The 21,186-nt window shown below is 35.2% G+C and overlaps 1 protein-coding gene across 1 annotated transcript in view; it reads left to right on the forward strand.

Annotated features, from left to right (window-relative positions):
- HMMR (hyaluronan mediated motility receptor) overlaps positions 1-21,186 on the forward strand; it is a 36,310-nt gene that overhangs the window by 3,025 nt on the left and 12,099 nt on the right. Inside the window, exons 2-15 of the mRNA XM_029216834.1 lie at positions 306-404; positions 854-936; positions 3,066-3,113; positions 6,112-6,300; positions 7,330-7,416; positions 7,507-7,607; positions 9,533-9,607; positions 9,742-9,920; positions 10,391-10,539; positions 12,011-12,225; positions 15,107-15,223; positions 19,922-20,068; positions 20,315-20,467; positions 20,554-20,653. Coding sequence (XP_029072667.1) covers positions 306-404; positions 854-936; positions 3,066-3,113; positions 6,112-6,300; positions 7,330-7,416; positions 7,507-7,607; positions 9,533-9,607; positions 9,742-9,920; positions 10,391-10,539; positions 12,011-12,225; positions 15,107-15,223; positions 19,922-20,068; positions 20,315-20,467; positions 20,554-20,653 — 1,742 coding nt within the window. The remainder of the gene's footprint in view (positions 1-305; positions 405-853; positions 937-3,065; positions 3,114-6,111; positions 6,301-7,329; positions 7,417-7,506; positions 7,608-9,532; positions 9,608-9,741; positions 9,921-10,390; positions 10,540-12,010; positions 12,226-15,106; positions 15,224-19,921; positions 20,069-20,314; positions 20,468-20,553; positions 20,654-21,186) is intronic.

A 21,186-nucleotide genomic window follows, 5' to 3' on the forward strand; every position in this document is an offset into this window, starting at 1 on the left:
TTATAAGACATTGAATATAATTCCCTGTGCTACACAGGAGATCCTTGTTGCTTATCTGTTTTATGTGTAGTAGTTTGTATGTGTTAATCCCATACACTTAATTTGTCCCTCCCCCCTTGCTCCCTTTTGGTATCCATAAGTTTGTTTCCCATGTCTGTGAGTCTGTGTCTGCTTTGCATATAGATTCATTTGTGTTAATTTTTAGATTCCACATATAAATATCATATAATATTTGTAAGACATGTTTTTAACTTAAGATCATAAGTCACATTAGATGAGATTTTAATATTTTATGTTTCCTCTAGGATGTGCACCATCTCCAGGTGCTTATGATGTTAAAACTTCAGAGGTATTAAAAGGACCAGTATCCTTTCGGAAGTCACAAAGGTTTAAAAAACAAAAAGGTAATTGATCCCAAAATAAAATAATGGTTATATGATCTTGTAAATTTTGAAGTTAAGAAAACAGTATTTAAATTTAAAGATGCTGTAGTATTTCTAAAAATGTGAAGCTACACCTATATTTAATTTTTCTTAATTGATAGATTTACAAAAGGGTCAACTTCAGAATAACACTTTCATCATTACACTGTTGTATAACCAGGAAAATTAAGCAAGATGCCATAGATATGTAGTTTTCCTTTTCAGTTACTTTAACTCTCTGTTGGAGAATATTAGAAAGAATATTAGGAAAATTAGGAAAGAGATGTGTAAAAAATATTGTGCAACTAATTATTTGAAAATGTACAATCAAGAAAAGAATAACTATATTGCTATAAAAATTTGGGAATTGTGTTTTGTCTGTGGTTCAAATATGTAAGCACAAACCATGATCTGTACAATTTGTTTTATAGCAGAATCTCAACAAAATCTTAATGTTGACAAAGATACTACCTTGCCTGCTTCAGCAAGAAAAGTTAAGACTTTGGGATTAAAGGTAAGGAGCTCTTATATTCTAGCTGGTTTATAAACTGTAATATGAAAATATTTCTGAAAGGTACTGTATTTGACTAGAATGGGTTAAGTGTATAAATTAAGGTTATTGGTAAATCTGTAAATTAGTAAAACATTATCATTGGAACTCCAGCAAGCTTTACATACCTGCCTGTGTCATTACTAAATATATTGTGTTTAAATGTGCCCTTAGTTCAAAGTTACAAAATGGTCTCCACTTCTCAGTCATTTCTATAGCTGGGTAAGTTTTATAATGCTTATAAGCCTTTAAAGATTATGCAATGCTTTGATTTGTTAGTTACCATAATTTGAGTTGTTCTGGTTTTGTTTGTTTATTTGTTTTGGCGGAAGAGTAAATATTGGCGAACAAAAAGGAAAAACCATTCTAATGCCTATAAGAGGTCTAGTACTCAGAAACTGCCAAGGAGTGGTAGGAGATTAAATTCTTAATAACTTCATGTTATAGCTTGTGCAATAGCCTACTATTACGGTTTCCATTAGTTCATAAGGCAAGTTGTTCTTCCTTAAGGATTTGCACAACTTGTTATTTTAATGTGAAAAGATTCAGAGTTGGGAAATCAAAGCTATAAGTTAAGCTTATTCTTGTTCATTAACTTGGCGATTACCTAAGTCTCTTGTTCTATAAAAAAAGAGCTGTTGTCCAACATGGAAGTGATCAGCCACGTGTGGCTACTGAGCACTTGAAAGTGAAGAATTGAATTTTTAGTATTATTTAATTTTAATTAATGGGTAGTTAAAAACTTATACTCGATTCTGTTGTTATAAAACTTAAATGTTTTTGGAATAACTTGGGTCTGTGAATCTACTTTTTCATCTGTATATTCTGTGAAATCTAAATATAGATAGCTATTTCTAATGAAAATTTAGCATCTGAATTGAGACGTGCTGTAAGTGTAAAATATACAGCAAATTTTGAAGACCTAGTACCAAAAATATAAAATATCTTGTTAATAATTTTATACTAATGACATGTTGAAATAATATTTTTGATATCTTGGTTAAAGTAAAATGTATTATTAAAAATTTTACCTTTTAAATATGGCTCCTAGAAAATTTAAAAATATGTACATAGCTTGCATTATATTTTTATGGGCAGCACTGATACAGATACCCTTTTCTTGGAAATTGATGTAAATTTCTTGACTTGAATTTCTTGGAGAAACAGTTCTGAAATTTAAAACTAAATTACAAACAAGTTTGTGTAAAACTCCTACGTAATAGGCCTTCCTTGATAGAAAATGCTATCAGGCGTGAAATTAATAAACATGAGACTGGTGGCCCTTCCCCAAATTAGAAATATATGAAACACATTTTGTTCAAGGTGTTTATGACTTTTCTTCCATCTTTAGATGGAAAAGATAGATATTCTGTTTTGGCCCATTATCTCAGAAAGGCTATTGGATATAAAAAGATACGTCAAAATACATCTTATTGAGAATAAAGGCAATGAGTAGATTAGAATCAGTTTGTATTATTTCAGTTTTTCTTTATGTTTTTGCACTTGTAGTTTTTTTTCATATTTGGGATCTAAGTTTAAGTTGATTTTTTTTTTTTTTTTTTTGCGGTATGCGGGCCTCTCACTGTTGTGGCCTCTCCTGTTGCGGGGCACAGGCTCCGGACACGCAGGCTCAGCGGCCATGGCTCACAGGCCCAGCCGCTCCGCGGCATGTGGGATCTTCCCGGACCGGGGCACGAACCTGTGTCCCCTGCATCAGCAGGCGGACTCTCAACCACTGCGCCACCAGGGAAGCCCTGATTTCTCTTTTTAAGTGTCTTTTTTTTTTTCTGAGATAGCATACTTAAGTATTTAAAATGTATTGCTGTTTAACATTAGAAAAGAGGACCTGTTCTTTTCAGTGGACTTGTTAGCAAAAGCCTCATCTATTGGGGTAAAAAATGTTCAAGCCTGAAATATTTTAAGATTTGAAGAAGCTTTTCCTTCATTTGCTAGGTAAGTCACCTACAAAATATTTTATAGAGTCAGTGAAATGTTTGGAACCCTTAGTCTTTTCTGGTACCTAAAAATCAAATTTGGCTATGGTATTTGTGGCACTTAAATTTGATTGTCTCTGTTCTTTGATTTTCAAATAGAAAGAATCTCAAAAGAATGAAAAAGATTTGAAGATGTTGGAAAAAGAGGTAAGCAGTACTTTCAACTTACTGAAAAGTAAGTGCAGTATAATGGAAAAAGAGTTACACATAATTAAGAGACAAGGATTCTGTTGCTATTTGAGGAGTCATATAGTGAGGCATATGTACCATCCAGGCCAGTACCTACAGGGTAACCAATCCTTGGCTTGGATACCATATTTTAGAGCGTGGTTGTCAATGTGGTATGCAATTTGTTAGCATACTAAGGGGTAGATTCAAGATAATCTACTTCATGAAAAACGGATAACTAAAATCAATACGTTAGTTTATTACAACTATACATGGATCAAATATTAACCTTTACTCATAGCATACACTCTTCCTATATAGTAATCTATGTGTTAAGACAGTAACTAGCTAGAAAACTTGGTGAGCATGAAATCCTAGCAGGTTATTTGAATTGTGATGGAGTTGTGCTAACTTACTGCATCTCTGCACTGTAGGTATATGCCTTCCTCAAGGATAAAATGACCTACTGCCTGTACTATCCAATATAGTAGCCATTTACCACATCTCTATTTAAATAAAATTAAGAATTCAGTTCTTCAGTTCCACTAGTCACATTTCACCTGCTCAGTAGGCACTTGTGATAAGTGGCTACCATACTGCACAGTGCATTTCCATCATAGCAGAAATCTCTATTGAGCAAAGCTGACCTAAAAAACCTGCCTACTTCCCTAAGCAGGGCAAGGCTGATCACTGCCAGCTTTGCTTTTCTGGCAGTCTTTTTTCTGTGTTTCCATTACTGAGCAACTCTTTCTAGTAGACATATTCTTTTTTTTAATAAGAATTTTCTACTTATTTATTTATTTATATTTTTTGGCCACACCACACAGCATGTGGGATCTTAGTTCCCCAACCAGGGATCAAACCTGTGCCCCCTGCATTGGAATCGTGGAGTCTTAACCACTGGACCGCCAGGGAAGTCCCCTAGACATATTCTTTTGACGTATTAAAACTTACTATTGATTACAGTTAAATGTTGGCTTAAGATCCAGAATATGTCAAAATAACTTTGCAAATCTCTGCCCTTGTTGCTCTGATCCTTTTTGTATTTATTTTAGTAATATTGGCTATCATTTTATTGAGGATACATGCCTATGATGTAGGAGTTAATACTTAGATATATAATAACTGAGTGTCTCCGAGTCTCTATGAGATAGCTGGTGAGTGAGTGGCAGTGCCAGGATTAGAACTGGTAATTTGTATCAGTTACTTAATCTTTTAGAATAGAAATTTTTGACAAATACAGCTCTATTTAATTTAAGCCTCACAGTATTTGTTGTTTGTTTGATTAATTTGAATTAATTATCAATATTTAAAAGTAAAATATCATGCAAAACAAATTCAGATTTCTGACTTCTCTTGCAAAATTAGAAGATCTGATAGCACAGTTTCCGCATCCGTTGCCTTCTTTACACCCCACATTTGCTCAGTCAGTCCTCGCCTGGCTCTCTTATTTATATTATCTGCTTGGTCTTTTGAGTTTACGGTCCTTTTTTGGAGCTTAAGTTTCTTTAACTGAAAAAAGTGTGATGCAGATAATCTCAGCATCCTTTTTTCTGTTTTATGTTGTGCTATCAACATTGGTTTTAAACCAATAATGTAGGCATAAAGAATCTTATAGTAGGGAATCTTAAAGCTCGTTCAGTCCCTAGCATCTAGTTCACAGCTGTATATATAAGTGGTGCTTGATATATTTTTAGTTAAAGGAATTGGCTTAGAATACTGAGATTAGCATGAATACAAAGCCAATGAGGGCAGAAAATACTTTTCATGTGATTTAATGCAGCTGTGCTTTCTTGATACTTTTATACCCAGCTAATAGTCTATTTGGGTAAATGTTTTATGTGAACTAGAAAAGAATGTACATGCACTTGTTGGTTATAGTGGTCTATATATGACAATTAGTTCAAGTTGTTTAACAGTTTTCTTCAGATCTTTATCTCTACTGATATTTTTGCCTGCTTACTCTATCAGTTACTGAGAAAGGTATTTTTAAATTTGTAGCTCTGGGGATTAGTCTATTTATCTTTTTAATTCTGTCAGTTTTTGCTTTGTATATCTTGAAGTTATGATGTTACTTTGTTGTGCACAACAAATTTAAGATTATGTCTTCCTCTTGAAATAATCTTTTACCTGTAAAATTCTTTATTCCTAGTAATATTTTTTGCCTTAAAGTCTACTTTGTATGATATTAACATAGCCATACCAGCTTTCTTTTGTTTAATGTTTACATGGTAAATCTTTTCCGATCCCTTTATTGTCAATCTATGTCCTTAAAGTGCATATCTTACAAACACCTGGGATCACTTTCCTTCAGCCTGAAGAGCTTCCTTTAGAATTCCTTATGCAGTTCTACTGTTGACAAATACTCTCAGCCTTTTTTTTTCCCCTCTGAAAACATCTGTATGTCACCTTCATATTTTTAAAGGATATTTTCATTGGGAATAGAATTTTTGATTGGCAGATTTTCTGCATACATTTTTAAACATTTCATTGTCTTCTGGCTTCCACATTTTTTGTTGACAAGTATGTGTTTTTGATTTAGGTTTTGGTTTTTACCTAGTAATTGCAGCAGGAATGATGGCTTGCTGATGCCTACCATATCCTACTCAGAAGCCCAGTTCTGCTTTCCCAGAAATGAAAAAGATATTTAGCATTTCAAGCTATAATTTGACTTCCTATAATTAGAACTAGAGTAAAGAAGACTTTTTATAGGTAGAAATACCTTAAAAGTGAATAAACAGTTTAATTACACCTAGAAGTTTATGACAATTCAAATCCTCTGTTCTTAAAATGCTTACAGTTTTTCAAGATGTGTCATAAAATAAATATGATTGCTTAACAGCTAAGAATATCTAAGAGCATCATGTCACAATCAGAAGTTTGTCTAGAACTTTAATATTTTGATTATCAGTAGCATTTAGTGATTATGTTGGCAGTAATCAGTGAATTATTCATTCATCACCTTGTTTCTGTCCAGATTCGTGTTCTTGTGCAGGAACGTGGTGCTCAAGACAAGCGGATCCAGGATCTGGAAGCTGAGTTGGAGAAGATGGAAGCAAAGCTAAATGCTGCCGTCAGGGAAAAAACATCTCTCTCTGCAAGTAATGCTTCACTGGAAAAACAGCTTATTGAATTAACCAGGACTAATGAGCTACTAAAATCTAAGGTATTTGAACCTCTTGATAATATTTACAATTGAATAAATAATAAACATGTTTTTTTTCTCATATAGCTGTTTGGGAATTTTAGGCCTAGTTTAGTCATTTTCCTTCACTAAATGTACTTTAAATATTAAGCTGCTCCCAGTAGGAATTATTATTGCATCTTTTTTATTTTGGTGCCTGGCACATAAGAGGTTATAAACAGAAAAGTTTACTTTTTGTTTTAATGTCTGACACTTACCTTCTTCAAAGTCACCCCCAATAAATAAGGCCACTAATAAATGTTGCAGAATTTACATCTAGAAGTATCTTTAAAGATCTTTCTCTGAAATAAATAATAGCATAATAGCAAGCTTCCATCTCAAATCCTTTTGGAAATATAGTGGGAAATGAATAATTGTGTGGACTAAATGTGTTCAATAGATAAAATGTATTTATCAATATTAATATACTAATGATCTTAAAGGACTTAACATGGTCGTCTTGCTTTTTTATAGATGTAGAAGGAAGCTGTAAATCACTCTTCAGCTTAATAAGAGTCATTTATTCAGGGCCTGTCATGTGCTGGGCTCTTTGATTACAAAGGGAGTAAGAATGCATAAGAATTAAGCACGGGGAAGGGAGCAGATCCCTAGGCCCCACTCAGGGAGATTCTGATTTTTTTAGGCCTGCGATGGACCCTATAGTCTGCATATTTCAAAGTAGACCAAACAATGCAGATGCATTTTGTTAAGCAAACACACTTTACGAAATTCTCTCCAAGAAGCTTGTTTTAGAGCCACACAGTGGACTTTCTAGCATATACAGATAAATGACCACTGAAGCTGATTTCAAAAGTAGACCAGAAAGTCACATGAAGGAAAAGGAGAGACAAGAACAGTAGTAGTGTAAAACCAGTAATCCTGGCTCTTTTCTCTACCAGAGTATGTTGTAGGCAAATAATAGTCCCAATACTAGATAATCAATATTTAAGTGATTTTTTTACAGGACTTAATAGAAAATATTTCTCGATTTTTTATGTTCGTTGTACTTAGTTTTCTGATGATAGTAACCAGAAGAATTTGAGAATTCTAAGCCTTGAGTTGATGAAACTTAGAAACAAAAGAGAAATAAAGATGAGGGTGAGTGATACCTTTGGTAAGTTTGCTGTGTCTGGAGTGGGGGATCTGAACAAGTTCTCATTTCCTAAAACAGATATTTCTGTTGTGTAGAGCATGATGGCTAAACAAGAAGGCATGGAGGTGAAGCTGCAGGTTACCCAGAAGAATCTCGAAGAGTCTCAGGAGAAAATAGCACAACTTGAGGGGAAGATGTGAGTGACTAAAAGGAAAGAGATTCCTTTGTATAACCAATTTGTGTGTGTGTGTGTGTTTGTGTGTGTGTGTAACCAATTTTTGATTTACCTTTCTCGGCTAGTTATTGTTTACTGAGATTTTAACCTTCCCTTCATACTTACCTCATTGCCTGCCTCTACTTGCCCTATTTCTCTTCCTAAGTGACAGTTGAGCCCTAATCATTCCCAAACATTTTATGCTGAAAGATGTATGAATGTATTACTTTTGTACATCTTCTATATCAATAATGAGGAAAGACTCATGGTCTTTCTAACAACATAATCTTACGGAGGTTGTAGTGAGACCAAAACTGAGAAGTATTGGTATAGGGAGCTGTGATGAATGCACAATCCTAGCCTTTTTTTTATTACTCAGCTGTAATTCGTATACAGTAAAATGCACAGATCATAAGTATTCAGTTTAGTGACTTTTGACAATTGTATACACCTGTATAACCACCACCCAAATAAGGTAGACAGTGTGGCCATCCCCTCAGAAAGTTCCTTCGTGCTCCTTCCTGCTCCCCTGTTCCTGCCCCCGTACCCCTGCAACCACTTTCTGACTTCTATCATCATAAATTAGTTTGCCCTTTTTGGGGACATTTATTACCACATGCATGCATATGTGTGTATATGTGGCTTCTTTTGTTTAAGATAATTTTTTTGAGATTCAGCCGTACTGTTGGGTGTATTATAATTTGCTCCTTTCATTTCTGAGTAGTATTCCATTATATGAATATACCTCCATTTTTTTATTATTCTCCTATTGATCAATACTTGGGTTTCCAGTTTTTGACTATTATCAATAAGTCAACTATATATGCCTTTTTGTAGACACAGGCTTTTATTTTTCTGAGTAAATATCTAGGAGTGGAATTTCTGTGTCATAGGGTTGTATACATATAACATTTTTTAAAACACTCAAAGTGGTTTTGCTGTTTTACACTCCCACCTAACAATGTGTGATAGTTTCATCTGTTCCATATCTTCATCAACATTTGATGTTGTCATCTATTTGATTTCGGCCTTTCTAGTGGATGTGAAGTAGTATCTCATTTGTGATTTTATTTATTTATTTTAATTTATTTATTTTATTTATTCTTAGCTGCATTGGGTCTTCGTTGCTGTGTGTAGGCTTTTCTCTAGTTGTGGTGAGCGGGGGCTACTCTTCATAGCAGTGCACGGGCTTCTCATTGCGGTGGCTTCTCTGTTGCAGAGCACAGGCTCTAGGCACACGGGCTTCAGTAGTTGTGGCGCGTGAGCTCAGTAGTTGTGACGCATGGGCTTAGTTGCTCCGTGGCATGTGGGATCTTCCCAGACCAGGGCTCGAACCCATGTCCCCTGCATTGGCAGGTGGATTCTTAACCACTGCACCACCAGGGAAGTCCCTCATTTGTGATTTTAATTTGTTGTTATTAATGTCGAGCATCTTTTTATGTGCTTATTGACCATTCGTATATATCCTTTTGTAAGGTGTCTGTTTGTCGCTTGCCCGTTTCTCAAATTGTGGTGTTTGGAGGAGGTAAACACATAAGTAACTGAATATAAGGCAGCCTGGAACAAAGGCTTTGTGGCACACAAAATGTTATTTTGTATGTGTGGGGGGTGGGGAAGCTAGGAAAGCTACAGAAAAGATGATTTCTGTTACACTTGGAATGTTGCAGAGGATGACTCTCATCATCATAACCCTTTTGTCAGAATATATTTTGAAAGCTTTCTTACTTAAAAATAAAAAACTTGAGCCTCCTATTTGCATATATTAAATTGTCAACTTGAGGGGTCACATAAGTGAATGGTTAGGAGTTTGGACTCCGGAGTCAGCCTACCTGAGATAACAGTATCTGGTACAGAGTAAGCATTATGCGTGATTATTGTGTATATTAATATGTGCAATTTTTTTTTAGTATTTCAATAGAGAAAGAAAAGATTGATGAAAAATCTGAAACAGAAAAACTTTTAGAATACATCGAAGAAATAAGGTAATATGAAGAGTAGTTTTAAATTGGACTTTATTTTGTTGAACTGTGATGAATGCATCATTTTCATCTCTTTTCATTTAATGTTCCCTATGCTTAAATAGATGTGCTCTTCAACATAATTTGTTTTAATGCAGTTGTGCATCAGATCAAGTGGAAAAATACAAGCTAGATATTGCCCAGTTAGAAGAAAATCTGAAAGAGAAGAATCATGAAGTTTTAAGCCTTAAGCAGTCTCTGGAGGAAAATGTTGCTATATTGTCTAAACAAGTAGAAGACATGAATGCTAAATGCCAGCTGCTTGAAAAAGAAAAAGGTATTCCACTGTTTATAGTACTACTTTCTTTAGATAAGTACTACCGATGATATTTTTTAAAAGTACTGCTATGTTATAACAACTTTCTAAAATAATTATATAAACAACAAAAATTTTGTTCTATGTTTGGGAATTTTTGTCTTTTATGATATTTGTTATCTGTTTATTTCAATATATTTCTTGTCTTGATTGAAATATATATGGTTGTGCAGTTCTTGACTTCCCCATTGGGTGGCCATTTAAAATTGGTAGATACATAGAACTAGGTTTGGGGGGTTTATTATATAATATACATACTATTTTATATATAGTAATCATACCAACTTCAGAGTTATTTTTCCCCCCTTTGGAAATACTTGATCTCTGTAACATGCTACAAAGCAGTATAGTGGAATATTATGGGAATCTGGGTTTCTCAAAGTTAATATTAGTATCTAATTACAGCATTGTTAATGTTTTCCCTTTTCTAGAAGACCTCATCAATAGGAACAGAGAACAGGATGAAAATCTAAACTCTGAGATACGAAACTTAAAAGAGAGGTCTGTTCTTGAACAACAAGAACATGAAGAGCTACAACAAAAAGTATTGCAAATTGATTCACTTCTGCAACAAGAGAAGGTAGTTTACAATATTTTAAAACGCTAGTGCTTCTTTTAGGTAATACATTTCCCTGTGTATCAGAAAACCTTTAAATTGTATACGTCCTTTGATCCAGCAATTCTACTTCTAGAATCTTATCCTGAGGAAATAATCGTGCCTATGCCACATATTTAACTGCTGTTCACCACAGCGTTATTCATAATGTGAAAAAATTCAAGCAACAGTTGAAGCAAAATAAGGAAATTGTTTTAAAAAATTTTTCAGCACATTCTTGTGTTAGATCACTACATAGGCATTTACAGTTCTATGGTAAAAGAGTGTCTAATTAGACAAGAAAGGAAACTGACAGTTTTTTAAAATGCAGATTACATAAAGAACACTTTACATATCAATGAGGAAAAAAAGACAATTCACTAAAAAAAAAAAAAATAAGCATAGGATGGAAATAGATAATTCTTAGAAGTAGAAATTCAGACAGCTTCAGGACTTCCCTGGCGGTCCAGTGATTAGGACTCCATGCTTCCAGTGCAGGGGGCCCAGGTTTCATCCCTGGTCGGGGAACTAGGATCACACAAGCTGCATGGTGCAGCCAAAAAGTTTTAAAAATTAAAAAAAAAAAGAAATTCAGGTAGTCTGTAAACACGAGAAGATGCTCTACCTTAGTAGTAATCCAAGAAATAGAAATAATTTGTTTTTGTCACTTACAAGATTGGCACATATTAAAACATTTACTAATATGACACATTGGTGAGAGTTGGGCAAGCAGGCATTCACATGCACATGAAATATTGTATCGTTGGGCAATCTGCAACAACAAAGGAATTAAGTAGATCTGTACATATTGACTTGAAAAGATCTCAACTACTATTTTTATGATATTTTAAATGACCTTTACATACACAGTATATATCATTTACACTTTAAGTATATAAATATATAGAAAAAGACCATAAGGCATAGAATACCAAACTAGTGGTTATCTCTGGAATGGGAAAACTAAGGTTAGAATACGAGTAGGCAATTTTCATTTTACTTGTAATGTTAGAATTTTTTCACAAGAGATTTATTTGTATTTATTTATTCATATTTACTCATCTTATATAACATTAAAATATTTTATATAACATTGAAATCATAGTACTCTTTTTATATAAATCATATGAGAAAAATGATAAAAGTCAGTTGTAGAATATGATTTTGGTTTTCTAAGTGTGTGTGTGTGTGTGTGTGTGTTGCGTAGGAAAAAAGACTGAAATAGCATTTACCATAATGTTAACAAAGTGTAGGATATAATCCATGATAAAATAAATATGATATCTCTCTATTTTTCCAGTTTCCTGGAGGCTCTTGAATTTAGTGTCCATACTTCATCATCTGTACTTCTTTTTTGCCCTTAGTAAAACCTCACAAATCATTCAATTTAATTTAATTATTTATTAAATTTTCCAAAGCTTTCAAATTATTTTGATGGTTTTCTATTTGGATGCAGGAATTATCTTCTAGTCTTCAACAGAAGCTATGTTCTTTTCAAGAGGAAATGGTTAAAGAGAGGAATCTCTTTGAGGGAGAATTAAAGCAAGCACTGGATGAGCTAGATAAATTACAGCAAAAGGAGGAACAAGTTGAAAGCCTGGTCAAGCAATTGGAAGAAGAATCAGAATCTAGAGGTGAAGAACTAAAACTCATAGAAGAAAGACTGAAAGGGTTTGTATTAATAGGACTTCATTTTTATATATGACTTCAAATGTTGACAAGTGTTTTCTAGCACATTCTCTCAGGATTCTCACACCAATCGTGTGAGTGGTGAGGTTGGAATTATTTTACAAATAAAGGATAAACACAGACAGGTAAAGTACATGCACAGGATGTGCATATAAACAAGTATGACAGCCAAAGTCAGAAGCCATGCCCTTTCTTTATTTAAGGCCCAAGGTTTAACTAAAGAGAGTTTTAATAACCAAAATTTTGTATTCCTATACTGCTCTTATATTTTCTAAAAATTATTGGACATTAGCATTACAATGATAACAGATTTAGAAAAATACCCAAAATAATAAGATTCCCACCCTTTAATAAGAAACATTTCCATTTTTTGTCCATATATGCATCATAGTGTAAGTTATACTTTTAATTACCTCTTTTGAGGGAGCACAAACACTTCAGAAGTAACAATCAAAAAGCACAATGGGAAAAAAACAACCAGAACTGGGAAACATTCAAAAATAAAAAAATTTGTCATTAAAAGTAGAAAGCCTGGGGCTTCCCTGGTGGCGCAGTGGTTAGGAATCCGCCTGCCAGTGCAGGGGACACGGGTTCGAGCCCTGGTCCGGGAAGATCCCACATGCCACGGAGCAACTAAGCCCGTGCACCACAACTACTGAGCCTGCGCTCTAGAGCCCGTGAGCCACAACTACTGAGCCCACGTGCCACAACTACTGAAGCCTGGGCACGTAGAGCCTGTGCTCTGCAACAAGAGAAGCCACCACAGTGAGAAGCCTGTACACCACAGCAAAGAGCAGCCCCCGCTTGTTGCAACCAGAGAGAGCCCACGCACAGTAACGAAGACCCAATGCAGCCAAAAATAAAATAAATTTATAAAAAAATAAGTAAATAAATAACCTCAGTCTCCAAAGCCAGAAAGAGGAGGAGGACAATTTCAGGTAGACAAAGCTAGTGGGTTTAAAAAAAAAAAAAAATGTAGAAAGCCTGAGATCTCATGCTTTTTTTTTTTTTTTAACTCTTATTCCATACTATTTTCATCACATTATAGGTCCTTCTCCACTATATTTATTTAAATGAGTTGAGGGACTTCCCTGGTGGCGCAGTGGTTAAGAACCCACCTTCCAATGCAGGGGACAGGGGTTCGATCCCTGGTCAGGGGATTAGATCCCACATGCGTGCTTCAACTAAGAATTCACGTGCCACAACTAAGGATCTGCATGACACAACTAACAACCTACAACAAAGGAGCCCACCTGCCGCAACTAAGACCTGGCACAACCAAAATAAATAAAATAAAATAAAAATAAAAAGTTTAAGTTGTTAAAAAAAAAAGAGAGAGCTAATAAATACAGAAGGTATAAAAACAAAATAAAACAAAAATATCTGGGTTGATTCTTGAGTTCAATTTGTGAATAAGTATTTGAATCCTTGGGATTTCAGCAGTAAAACATTTTCTAGCAAGGAACCATGGACTAGACATAAAGCTACAGAATTGCCACTTATTTCACAAGTGTGTATCTATCTCTTATTAGGTACTTTTGTTATTAACCCCTTTTCTGTTTTCTTTTGTTACTGATTAAAAAAACACCAAAGTTTTCTCTATGCTTGCATTTTGGGGAACACTACCAAAGTGTACTTAGGGGGATTGTTCTATATTGCAACCAGCCTCAGGGAACAGGTACTTTAAGAAACTTGAGTGGATGATGTCAGTTTAGGAAAGAAAGATGAGATAATCATTTATTCTAACTCAACGAACTCAGTCCAGAGGTCAGGAGATAAGGATTTTATTCCTAGATCTGTTAACTAGTTGTGTGATTCTGAGCAAGACAATCTTAATTTCTTTTATTTTCTGTTTTATTAGATGTAAAATAAAGGAGTTTTATGAGATCATTTCTAAGGTTCTTTCCAGCCTGGAAATTTCAAGCTTAAGAGAAAAACTTAGAAGTTGACAACGATTCCTCTAGGGGGCAGGAAAGAGAACATTTTTATTATAAACCTTTAGTACTAGTTGATTGCTTTTAGCTGTGGTATATATTTTTTAAACCCTATACTCATTACAGAATGAATTTGATCAACTATCTTGTCTCAGTGTCCAACTTAGTCTGTAAGTGAATAATGCTTCTTACTTACAGTTTTTATTAGTTCTTTAAAAGATCTCTTATAAGCTCATATGCCTACCAAAAATGTTGTATCACCACTGTGGTAATATGTAATATTAATATTTTTAAAAATCTCTATAGTTTTGTAGTATATATGTATAAAGATGTCTTAAAAGCCATTCTGTCTATGCAAAATAGTCTACTAAATAAGTTGTTGAATCTTTGGATAATTAACAATTTATTATGTGGGTAATTGGTGTAATCAAAATAAATCCACATAGTTCTGTAACTCTTTTTTCAAAAGAACTCTTAAAATGAAGTTAACTTAACTGTACCTAGTGTTCCTTAAATGTCTAAATGCAGAGAATTAAATTTTATTCAACCCTAGTGCTTTTTAACTGGTAATCCTTCATATTCTTTAGATTTGGCTGCTATCAAGATTTTGTTTCAGAGTCTTTTTAATTTACTTTCTTCCAAAAAAGTGTTTAAACTACCTACCTAAGTATGTATGATATGAAACGATAAGTAAGTAAATTAGGATGAAAACAGAAGTAAAATAAAAACAGGAAAGATAAAATGAAGCTGTATGTAAATGAACAGGCTATTAGATGTAGGTCATAAATTTAGGTCTAAGCTGCCAGTATCTGATATAAACATGAAGACATGGGATATATGATTCACAGTGTCAAAGGTAATCCTAGTCTCTTTCTGAGACTAATGATTTGCAGTTAGCATTTTATCTTTTAACTGTTCCTTTTTCTTAGGAAAGAAGCTGAACTGGAGAAAAGTAACGCTGCTCATGCTCAGGCCACACTGCTTTTGCAGGAAAGGTATAACAGTACAGTGCAGAGCCTGAGAGATGTTACCGCTCAATTTGAAAGGTATTTGTATGGGGAGACTGCACTCTCGAACATACATGAGCAAGGAGGGGTGTTTATGTAGGAACATCTGTCAACAAAATAATCACAAAAATAAAACAATTGGTATTACTTTAAATTCCATAGTGTCCAATCATAAATGGGCATTTAATGTTACCTCGTATCTTAGAATATATAGTATTTTCCCTTTCCCACTACCCACTTCAAATTTCATGCATTCTCAGACCTTTGGCACTTCTGTCTGACTCTCCTGATGTCATCATTTTCCTCATGAAAAATCCAAACGCTTTTATTTCCTCTTCATCAAACCTGTAAACGCACCTGCATCTATGCTCATCCCGTCTTCCTCCCACTTATTACAGATGAAGTATCTAATTCTTTTAACCTTCAGTGACCTCATGCTATCATTTATCCCTTGTCTCATAATTTTCAGCCTTTCTTCTAGAATTTTTCCAGTCAATATTAAATCATGTTAATATGCCTTCATCTTTAAAATACATTTTTAAAAAGTCTCTCTTTACCCCCCACTTCCTTCTGCAGTTATCCAATAACACCTGTCACTCCCAGCACCCTTCTTACCCCAAAATTCTACTCCTCTTCATAGCCTTTTTTTTTTTTTTTGGCCATGCAGTTTGTGAGATCTTAGTTCGCCCGACCAGGGATCGAACCCGTGCCCCCTGCAATGGAAGCATGGAGTCCCAACCAACCACTGGACCACCAGCGAATTCCCCCCATGTTCTTTTTTTTTCTTTTAATTTATTTTATTGAAATATAGTTGATTTACAGTGTTGTGTTAATTTCTGCTGTATTGCAAAGTGATTTAGTTATACATATATATACATTCCTTTTCATATTCTTTTCCATTATGGCTTATCACAGGATATTGAATATAGTTCCCTGTGCTATACAGTAGGACCTTGTTGTTGATCCATCCTATATATAATAGTTTGCATCTCATAGCCCATCTTCTTGATAGAAGATTATATATTGTATCCACTTCTTCACTTCCTATTTTTCTCACTTGTTATTTTCCCTATTTTTAAAGTTTATTTTGGAGGGGACTACAAGTTGCAAAGGATAATACAACAAATACCGATACATCACACAGTCTCACACCAAGAGTATATTAATGTTAACATTTTTACTTATTCTATATACTTTATATAATTTGGGGGTAAGGGCTCTTCTTTTATCTATTTTAGTATGTTCAATAAATAGAAAAGATATACAATGTATACATAAATTATAAAGCATAAAGGTAAAATTAACATGCATGAGCTCATAGAAGACAACCTACAGGCTAAAAGATTTTCAACTGCTTGGTATATATATGAGTTCTTCCACTATCCCATCTTCATGCCTTCATGCTTTCCTCTGACAGATAACACCATCTCAGAGTCTACATTGATTATTTCCTTGCTTTCTTTCCTGTGTATAATTTTATAGCATGTATATCCATATGAATAATATATTATCTAATTTTGTTTTTTCTTGAACTTCACCAAAAATGTCATGTAGTGTATGCCATATCCTGGGACTTGGCTTTTCACTCTGTGTTATGTATGTTTCTAGGATTGAATCACAGTGTTGCCAGTGTTCACTCATGGTCACTGTTATAGAATATTTGATTTTATCAATCTACCACTATTTATCCATTCTCAGTTTGGGCTTTTGGGTTGTTTCCCATTTCTTTCATTTTTTTAATAGTACTCTATGAATATTCTTGTGGTCTCCTAGTATACACGTGTAAGAATTTATCTAAAGTAATATTTAAGTGAATGTTCAACCTTAAAATTTAATGCCCAATCACTTTACAAAGTGGGTGTGAAAATCTACACTCCTACTAGTGATGTGTGAGTTCTCAATGATCTATCTCCCCTCCAAAACTTGTCAGACTTCATAAATTTTGCCAGTGTAATAAGTGTAAAAGAGCTTTTTCTTATGGATGATTTATCTTCCCTTTTCTGTAACAGGCTTGTATGTGACTTTTTTTCATTTCTCTCTCATTTCATTTCTCTTATTCGTTGATTTGTAGTTTTTATCAGTGATATGGGTTGCAAATATCTTCTCGCAAAGTGTGGCTTGTCTTTTCATTTTCTTTATGGTTTCTTCTTTTTTTTTTTTTAAAGCTTGTGTCTCACTACCTCTTTTTTTTATTAATTTTTATTTTGGGGGGTAACATTTATATACAATGTTGTATATGTTGTAGGTGTACAGTATCTTTTTCTGTTATACATATACATATATATATTCATCTTTGGATTCTCTTGTAGGTTATTACAGAGTGTTGATAGACCTCCTTGGTATACATAGGTCCTTGCTGATTATCTATTTTTTTTCTTTATTTTTTTGGCTGCATTGGGTCTTAGGTGCAGCTCGCAGGATCTTCATTGGGGCATGTGGGATCTTTCATTGCGGCATGCGGTCTCTTGCAGCGCTCGGGCTTCTCTCTAGTTTAGTGTGCAGGTTTTCTCTCTCTAGTTGTGGTGCCCGGGCTACAGGGTGGATGGGCTCTATAGTTGTGGCGTGCGGGCTCCAGAGTGCGTGGACTCTGTAGTTTGCGGCACATGGGCTCTCTTGTTGAGGCATGCGACCTCAATAGTTGTGGCACTCTGGCTTAGTTGCCCCGCGGCATATGGGAGCTTAGTTTCCTGACCAGGGATCGAACCCGAGGCCCCTGCATTGGAAGGTGGATTCTTTACCACTGGACCATCAGGGAAGTGCCTATGGTTTCTTCTGATGAATAGAAATTCTTGATTTTAATGTGCTTAAGTTTACAAATTTTTATTGAACACTTTCACATCCAAAACTTCTTTCTATCCCAAGAACATAAAGATATTCACCTATTTTTTTTCTAAAAGTTCCAAAGATTCACTTTTCATTTTTCCACCTAGAACTGATTTCTGTATGTGTAGTGATAAAGGGATAAAATTTACTTTTGTTTTCCCATATGGATAATCAATTGCCTAGTACCCATTCATTGACTAGTACCTTCTTTCCCCTGTGATCTGTTCCTACATCTGATATATTATCACATACATATATATATACACACACACATAATGTATATGAGTATATATATTTTAATTATAATTTACACATGTCAACATGAATATGAATTATATAAATTAAATATATATATAATTTTTAGTGCTATTCTCAACACTGAAAAGCGATTTCCCTTCTTGCTATTTTAAAAAGTACTGCCTTAAGAAGTTTTCAACCATTCTATGATGTCACTCACCATCAGTATGCTAATAACATTAAAATTTATTTCTTCAAACCAGACCTATCCTTTCAGCTTCCTATCCATGTACTTCTGCAAGTAGATATCTCACTATCGTCTAACATTAACCTGACCAAAACAGCTCTTGATCTCCTTTCTACCTCTTTCTCCCTCTAGTTTCTCATTCTTGTTGAGCCCAGTCAGTGATATCTCCATCTTCCGAGCTTCTCGTTCCATAAATCTTAGAGTCATCTTGATCATTTTCTCTCCCCTTCTCCCAACATCCAATCTATTTCTTGAATTTTTCAATTTTGCCTCCAAAAGAAAGCTCATATCTTACCATTGCCAACTCCTTGGTTCAAGATTCTTTTACCACTCACCTGGGCTGAAAAATAATTGCCTTCTAGTTAATCCTCCAGTTTAGCATTCCTGCCCCTTCCCCAGTCAGTTCTCCACATATCTCTAGAATAATCTACACACTTACTTAGAGACCTTTGAAGTCTCTCCTTTATCCCTCAGGTAATCCCACTCACTGTGCCCCACCAGTGATGACTGGCCTCATGCCTCTTGCTTCTGCCCCTGCCTCTCTTGTTCATTAGACTCCAGTCCCAGCTCTTTATGGACTGTGTTATACCTGTCTCTGAGCACATATGCATCTTTTCCCTCTGAAATACTTGTCCCCAACTGGCTAGCTAAATCCTTCCTATCCATCATGTCTCAGCTTAACTGTAAATTCCTCAGAAAGGCCTCTTCCATTTCTATCAGCTAATCAGCTAAGGTGTTCTGTAATTTTCCTTCAAAACATTTACTACAAATTTAATTATATATATTTATTTTTCCTTTTTTTTTTTTTTTTTTTTTTTTTTGCAAAGACCTGTGGGGGCATTTTTTTCCCTCTCTTACCCACAGGATGCTAAAGTCTGTGACAATAGGTGGCAGGATGTGTGGGCTTTTTGTTTGGGGATAATTTCGATGTTCGGTAGTTGATTTCTTTGCATCTCTAGGCCTAGTTTCCGCACATAGTAGGCACTTGACTCTTTAAATGAACAGCATGTGTCATATAAGTTCATATAAGTACTGACTTCAAAACATTGAATTCTTACCTATGCAAATGCAAAAATAGATAAGATTTTATTTGTTTTACCTAAAAGCAGCAGTCGCCAACCTTTTTGGCACCAGGGACTGGTTTCATGGAAGACAGTTTTTCCATGGGGTTGGGACTGGGAGGGGCGGGGCTGTGGTTCAGGCAGTAATGCCAGTGATGGGGAGCGGCAGATGAAGCTTCACTAGCTTGCCCGCAGCTCACCTCCTGCTCTGCGGCCCTGTTCCTAACAGGCTGCAGACTGCTACCGGTCCACGGGCCAGGGGTTGGGGACCCCTGCCTAGAAGTGCATAAAATATAAGCTAATCAGCTATAGGTTTGTCATGCATACAGCAGTTAGAAAAATCCTTTAACCTTTTTTCTTTTTTATAAGCTATAAAGCATCAGCAGCAAGTGAGATAGAAGATCTTAAGGTAGAGAACATGTCACTTCACGAAAAAGTGGCCAAGGCTGAGAAAAGTGCAGAGGATGTTCAGCATGAGATATTGGCAACTGAGAATGCAAATCAAGAATATGCAAGGTATTGGGGAAAAATAAAACCTGACGACACCTGTGACCTGAGAACCATTAAGACAATTTAATGTTGTTGAAAGCCAGCTACTGAGTGATGCAGGAAACTGTAGTCCCATGGCTTGCTTTGTGTGATCTTCAATTGCAAATTAAGAATTTACACAGTTAAAAAAGTACAATTCTTGATAGTTGCTTGAGTTAAAGAAACTAAAATGGCTGTAAATTGTTTAGTGGACTCTTCTCTCTCAAACCCAAGGATGCTTCTAGATCTGCAGACCAAATCAGCACTTAAAGAAGCAGAAGTTAAAGAAATCACAGTTTCTTCTATTAAAAAAATAACTGATTTGCAGAACCAACTCAAGCAACAAGGCGAAGACTTTAAGAAACAACTGGAAAAGGGAGAAGCAAGGTAATTTAGGTTTAGAACCGAAATGCCATGTGTCTCAGTTATTTTTTCTAGTATACTACGGTTTAAAATTTAATTTTCCCTTACAGAAAAGCTGGAAAAGAAAAATCAATGGCAGAATTAACTGAGGAAATGAATAAGTGGCGTCTCCTCTATGAAGAATTATATAATAAAACAAAACCTTTTCAGGTCTGTCAATTAGGACTTAGCTTACTTGTATTTAAGAATTCATGTTGTTCCCTGTCAGTCATGAAAGTGGCATGGTTCTTCTGAAAGATCATTTTGCTGTGCATTTACAGTAACAATTTAACTTCCTATTTTAAAAAGCCTATAAATTTTATTCTATTATTATGCATACTTTTTTTTTTTTTTGGCTGCCTTGGGTCTTCGTTGCTGCGTGTGCGCTTTCTCTAGTTATGGTGAGCGGGGGGCTACTCTTCATTGCAGTATGCATGCTTCTCATTGTGGTGGCTTCTCTTGTTGCGGACCACAGGATCTAGGTGAGTGGGCTTCAGTAGTTGCAGCATGTGAGCTCAGTAGTTGTGGCATGCAGGCCCTAGAGCACACAGACTTCAGTAGTTGTGGCATGTGGGCTCAGTAGTTGTGGCACACGGGCTTAGTTGTTCCACGTCATGTGGGATCTTCCCGGACCAGGGCTCGAACCCACGTCCCCTGCATTGGCAGGCGGATTCTTAGCCACTGCGCCACCAGGGAAGTCCCTA

Source organism: Monodon monoceros, unplaced genomic scaffold (assembly GCF_005190385.1).
Source record: "Monodon monoceros isolate NGI ecotype Baffin Bay Population unplaced genomic scaffold, NGI_Narwhal_1 Super_Scaffold_12, whole genome shotgun sequence".
Lineage (NCBI taxonomy): Eukaryota > Metazoa > Chordata > Mammalia > Artiodactyla > Monodontidae > Monodon > Monodon monoceros.